General features: G+C 41.6%; 1 protein-coding gene across 1 annotated transcript; it reads left to right on the forward strand.

Annotated features, from left to right (window-relative positions):
- The first annotated feature begins 4,001 nt into the window (after nt 1–4,001).
- On the forward strand, nt 4,002–6,279 carry CSR1 (chlorsulfuron/imidazolinone resistant 1). The gene has a single exon (XM_087528505.1). The coding sequence runs from the start codon at nt 4,087–4,089 to the stop codon at nt 6,022–6,024; it is 1,938 nt and encodes a 645-aa protein (XP_087384631.1). The 5' UTR covers nt 4,002–4,086; the 3' UTR covers nt 6,025–6,279.
- The last annotated feature ends 359 nt before the right edge of the window (nt 6,280–6,638 follow it).

Here is a 6,638-nt window from a genome sequence, read left to right on the forward strand (position 1 = left end):
GCTCAGATAGATTTTGGATGTAGATGTCATACTCTTGAATTGGCACTCACTTGATGGTTGTTCACTTGAAAAATTTGCTTTATTGCATTTTTATGTGAACAAGAACACCACAACCAAAAATGATTCCAGATTTGTTCCACGGAGGGGTTTGTCAAGAAGTAGAACAATATCCATGGATAATTTGGCTCACATGGTTCGATTCAATAACATTGACTTGACCACACACAAGGAGATCATCAACAAACATGAGGGAGTGAATGGGCGGGAAATTTGGTCCAATAGAAACGCCATTGAGTTGAGTACCGGACATGGCTATTGTAAAAAAAATAGTAAGATCATTAATGACCAGGAAAAAAAAGACAAGGAGAGAGGGGACAACCATGTTTTATACCTAACGTGATGCGGAAGCGATGTTAAGATTGTTTTGTATAATAACAAACAAGTAGGGATGGAATACACGCATGAACCAAGTTGATAAAAAGTCCATGCAACCATTTGAGAGAGAGAGAGAGAGAGAGAGAGAGAGAGAGAGAGAGAGAGTTCCACTCTAGTCGATCAAAAAGTTTAGCTATATCAATTCTAAACATCAAGGCAAGATTTTTTTTCACGGAGCTAAGATTAAAAGAATGAGTGATCTCTTGAGCTTCGGCCCTCGAGTTGTGATTTCACGATGAGTCTAAATTATTCGTGTTGTGATTCCGCGCTATTTCTATTTGTCGCTGTCTCCGCAAGTTGTCGTGCATTTGCACAACGAGGCCCACTATGGATTGGGCCAACTAACGGGGTGGGCGGGCCAGTTTATTTTTTCGTTCTCATGTTAATTTTTTTGTTTTCTTCTATCAATGTTCTGTAGTTTCCGTCCACCTTTTTTATTTTCTAAGGATACGAAATTACTTAAAGTTGATGAGTCTGTTTTATTTTTTGATTTTTAAACTTTATGAAAATTATTTGAAGTACGTTAACATTTCTTATATCTAAGGATAAATTTTATAATAAACATTTTTCCAAATTTTATGTTTTTTTATTTCTTTGTGAATATATTTTAATCCATTGATAGATTTTGAAAATAGGATCATTTTTCCAAAACATTCTATAATTTCATTAACCTTTTTTAACATTTCGAGAATAAGATTAGAAAATTTAAATTCTTAAAATATTTTCTTGCAATTACATTTTTATATACAATTACATGAGCCAATTTATTTTGGTAGAAATCAACTGAAAAAACAGGGAAGAATAGCGGGAGTTCTCTGCGCGAACCCAAGGGGTGGGGGGGGGGGGGGCACAACCCACTTACCTTTCCTATGCGTTTGGTCGACAATCTATCAATGAGATCGGGAGATATATGTTCCGTGAAAGGATTCCTATTACAACTCGCGTACAAGCCGCACTAGTTTTTCCCCATTGGTTTTATATCGGGTTTTCTCAGTATTTTTGCATCGGTTTTCTTCTATTTTTCTGTGGTTTTCTTCATTTCACCCTCTTGTTTTTTGCTTTTGTCTTTTTCTACAATTTCCTTGTTTCTTTCTTTGGTTTTCACCGGTTTACTTTTTTGTGTGTTTTTAAATTTTAATTTAATCTTCAGATATATAATTAACATTTATTAAATTATATATTTTGATGTCAACTTTTTTCATATGCATTGTGTATTTTTTGTACACATTTAAGTTTTTTTTTAAATACATGATTAATAATTTATTTCAGAGATAGAGTACTTGTTTTGAACACTTTTTTGAAATACATCTTCAAAGAATTTATTTTATGATATGAAATACGTTCAAAAAAATATTATGCAGACAATTTTATACACTTTATTTTTTTGAAATATTACAAACATTTTGCTTGAAACGCGCAAACATTTTTTAAATGTAACATACTTTTTTGAATGGTACTATGAAACTTTTTTGAACCGTGCGAACATTATTTTTACATTGTATATTATTTTGTATGGTTTATTCATTTTCTATAAGTTACACGTGAATTGCTTGAAAAACATAATTTTCTAAATGCCACATAGATTGTTTTTGAATTGCTCGTTTATTTTCTAAAAGTTGATCGAACATTTTTTTACATTGCATTTTTAAATGTAATAATCACTCTTTAAAATTAACTTATGTATTTTTTATAAAATGTGTACTTAATATTATTAAAATAGAAACAAAATAAACAAAACTCATCAACATGACGAGTCCCCATGGTCGTTGCGCTTGTCCACCGGATCGCTAGAGGCGACTCTCACGTAGGAGTCGCTACGAGCAATACATAGTCGCTCTGGGCGCGGCAATGTTCCGCCTGTTGCGACGCCCAGGCACGGCTTGCCTACAGCCTGAGGGTCGGGCTAGGAACCACTAATTGTGTCATGCTGATGTCACAATGACATCATGCATGCTTTTATTTTCATTTTTCGCTTTCTCTTTAATTTTATTTGTATTTCAAAATGTTCTATATATGTTTTGAATTTTTTAATCTTGCATTTGAAAAATGTTAAACCTGTATAGGAAAAATATTTTTGATGTATATAAAAAATATATAACATGAATGAAAAATGTTAATTATGTGTATCAAAAATGTTTATGACAATTAACAGTGCCACATATTTCAAAATAAATGTATGTGGACTTTTAAAAAAATGTATATAATTTTAGAAAAGTGTTCATGTAACGTTCTTAAAATGTTTGATACATTCAACAAAAATTGTGTCACATTTGAATAATTCTTCTCAAGCTTAACAAATGCGCTCATTATATTATCAAAAATTGTTTGTACAATGTACAAAAATGTTTACATAGTTCAAAAAAATATTTTTCAGTAAAAATATATTTGATCGTGTATTTAAAAAAATTAGTAAATGTGTATGTGCAATGCACATTGATATTAGGTAATATATTAATTACAGTAAATATTAGGTATATATTATTTGTGCATTAAGTATGTGATTAATTAGCATTGGCATTAATATTTGATATGATATTAACTGCACACTAACGTGTTGAGCCCTCACCATTGAAGTAGCATGGGTCGTTGGATTGACCCGATTTGACGGCCGGGATCTATTGGATCTTCCCCTTTGTGTCGTTTTATACTGGTATAGATGTTTAACACATATTTAGAAAATATATTCAAAACATGTTTCTGTAAAAAAGTTTAAACTATACATGTATAATGGAAGTCATTTATAAGAAATGTTTTACATGTATAAAAGATGTACAACATATGTGCAAAAGTAGACATGTGTTGAAAAAATAAACAAACAAATGCATAAAAAGAAAATCAAAGAAAAAACAACCCAAAAAACCAAAGAAAATAAAGAAGAAGAAGAAAAAGAGAAAAAACATTGAAAATCAAAGAAGAAAAAAACATAAAGAAAAGAAAACCGAAAAATATTGGCAAAAACACACAAAAAATGAAAAGAAAAAATAAAGAAAACCGGACTTTACCAATCAAACGGAGCGATCGGACACGAATGAGCGAAGGCATGCATCGAGCAACACCGCTAGTTGACCGGCCCGTAGTCGTTCGCCCGTAGACCATTCATAAGAATCGGTATCGGAGAGACATAGAGGTTCTTTGGTTTCTAACACTTTACCATACATCATCTTAATCAAATCTGATCAAATTAGGTGAGTATTTAGTTCTAGCCACATTTAAGGTAAGATTTATTTTTCTAAACAGTGAACCCCATATGTCATAAACAGAAAAATTGTGAAAAGATTCCTTTAGACGGTCAAAGCGTGGCTAACAATTTAATCAACTCAAGTAAGATAAATGCGACAAATGTAACAAAAATAATGTGTTATAGAAGTATGACAAAGATAATCACAATCCAAACAGCCTGATAGCTTGGCGAGTGCAAAATAGATACGAAATCTCTGGTGATATCACACGGGTCCAAAATAATTGCTTGTTTGAGCATCAGCCTTTCTGCACAAAAAAAGCTAGCCCAAACAAACGAGTGGCGTCCCATCTGAACCACACACTCACCCGCCGCGTGACAGCGCCAAAGACAAAACCATCACCCCTCCCCAATTCCAACCCTCTCTCCGCCTCACAGAAATCTCTCCCCTCGCCCAAACCCTCGCCGCCGCCATGGCCGCCGCCACCTCCCCCGCCGTCGCATTCTCCGGCGCCGCCGCCGCCGCCATGCCCAAGCCCGCCCGCCAGCCTCTCCCGCGCCACCAGCCCGCCTCGCGCCGCGCGCTCCCCGCCCGCGTCGTTAGGTGCTGCGCCGCGCCCCCCGCTGCTGCCACCTCCGCCGCGCCCCCCGCCACCGCGCTCCGGCCCTGGGGCCCGTCCGAGCCCCGCAAGGGCGCCGACATCCTCGTCGAGGCGCTCGAGCGCTGCGGCATCGTCGACGTCTTCGCCTACCCCGGCGGCGCGTCCATGGAGATCCACCAGGCGCTGACGCGCTCGCCCGTCATCACCAACCACCTCTTCCGCCACGAGCAGGGGGAGGCGTTCGCGGCGTCCGGCTACGCCCGCGCGTCCGGCCGCGTCGGCGTCTGCGTCGCCACCTCCGGCCCGGGGGCCACCAATCTCGTCTCCGCGCTCGCTGACGCCCTCCTCGACTCCATCCCCATGGTCGCCATCACGGGCCAGGTCCCCCGCCGCATGATCGGCACGGACGCGTTCCAGGAGACGCCCATAGTGGAGGTCACGCGCTCCATCACCAAGCACAACTACCTGGTCCTTGACGTGGAGGATATCCCCCGCGTCATCCAGGAAGCCTTCTTCCTCGCGTCCTCTGGCCGCCCGGGGCCGGTGCTGGTTGATATCCCCAAGGATATCCAGCAGCAGATGGCCGTGCCTATCTGGGACACGCCGATGAGTTTGCCAGGGTACATCGCCCGCCTGCCCAAGCCACCATCTACTGAATCGCTTGAGCAGGTCCTGCGTCTGGTTGGCGAGTCACGGCGCCCAATTCTGTATGTTGGTGGTGGCTGCGCTGCATCCGGCGAGGAGTTGCGCCGCTTTGTTGAGCTCACTGGGATTCCGGTTACAACTACTCTGATGGGCCTTGGCAACTTCCCCAGCGACGACCCACTGTCTCTGCGCATGCTTGGGATGCATGGCACTGTATATGCAAATTATGCAGTCGATAAGGCTGACCTGTTGCTTGCATTTGGTGTGCGGTTTGATGATCGCGTGACTGGGAAAATCGAGGCCTTTGCAAGCAGGTCCAAGATTGTGCACATTGACATTGACCCAGCTGAGATTGGCAAGAACAAGCAGCCACATGTCTCCATTTGTGCAGATGTTAAGCTTGCTTTACAGGGGTTGAATGCTCTATTAAATGGGAGCAAAGCACAACAGGGTCTGGATTTTGGTCCATGGCACAAGGAGTTGGATCAGCAGAAGAGGGAGTTTCCTCTAGGATTCAAGACTTTTGGCGAGGCCATCCCGCCGCAATATGCTATCCAGGTACTGGATGAGCTGACAAAAGGGGAGGCGATCATTGCTACTGGTGTTGGGCAGCACCAGATGTGGGCGGCTCAGTATTACACTTACAAGCGGCCACGGCAGTGGCTGTCTTCGTCTGGTTTGGGGGCAATGGGATTTGGGTTACCAGCTGCAGCTGGCGCTGCTGTGGCCAACCCAGGTGTTACAGTTGTTGACATTGATGGAGATGGTAGTTTCCTCATGAACATTCAGGAGTTGGCATTGATCCGTATTGAGAACCTCCCTGTGAAGGTGATGATATTGAACAACCAGCATCTGGGAATGGTGGTGCAATGGGAGGATAGGTTTTACAAGGCCAATCGGGCGCACACATACCTTGGCAACCCAGAAAATGAGAGTGAGATATATCCAGATTTTGTGACAATTGCTAAAGGATTCAACGTTCCGGCAGTTCGTGTGACGAAGAAGAGCGAAGTCACTGCAGCAATCAAGAAGATGCTTGAGACCCCAGGGCCATACTTGTTGGATATCATCGTCCCGCATCAGGAGCACGTGCTGCCTATGATCCCAAGCGGTGGTGCTTTCAAGGACATGATCATGGAGGGTGATGGCAGGACCTCGTACTGAAATTTCGACCTACAAGACCTACAAGTGTGACATGCGCAATCAGCATGGTGCCCGCGTGTTGTATCAACTACTAGGGGTTCAACTGTGAACCATGCGTTTTCTAGTTTGCTTGTTTCATTCATATAAGCTTGTGTTACTTAGTTCCGAACCCTGTAGCTTTGTAGTCTATGCTCTCTTTTGTAGGGATGTGCTGTCATAAGATATCATGCAAGTTTCTTGTCCTACATATCAATAATAAGTACTTCCATGGAATAATTCTCAGTTCTGTTTTGAATTTTGCATCTTCTCACAAACAGTGTGCTGGTTCCTTTCTGTTACTTTACATGTCTGCCGTGTCCGGTTATGACATAATGACCGATGGAGGGTGGTCAGCAGGTTTTAGACGGGGAGTTGAAACTTTTTTTGGGGAGTTGAAACTTTTTTTTGGGGGGGGGGAAATCTGAATACAGTTGGGAGGAAAGATAAAAGCATATACCTTGATTAATTTATCGAGCCCAATATCCAGCCTAATTTATCAAGCAATAGGCAGTGTAGGGTGTTGGCATTCTTCTCTTCCTTGAGATCTGGTGTCGGGACCCCGATTTTAAGTCACACCGATCTAGCATGTAACACCT

This window comes from Triticum urartu, chromosome 6A, assembly GCF_056163025.1.
Source record: "Triticum urartu cultivar PI428250 chromosome 6A, HENAU_Tu73, whole genome shotgun sequence".
Classification (NCBI taxonomy): Eukaryota; Viridiplantae; Streptophyta; class Magnoliopsida; order Poales; family Poaceae; genus Triticum; species Triticum urartu.

What these genes read in the sequence shown, in the direction of transcription:
- CSR1 (XM_087528505.1), top strand. Translation starts at nt 4,087, where the DNA reads ATGGCCGCCGCCACCTCCCCCGCCGTCGCATTCTCCGGCGCCGCCGCC.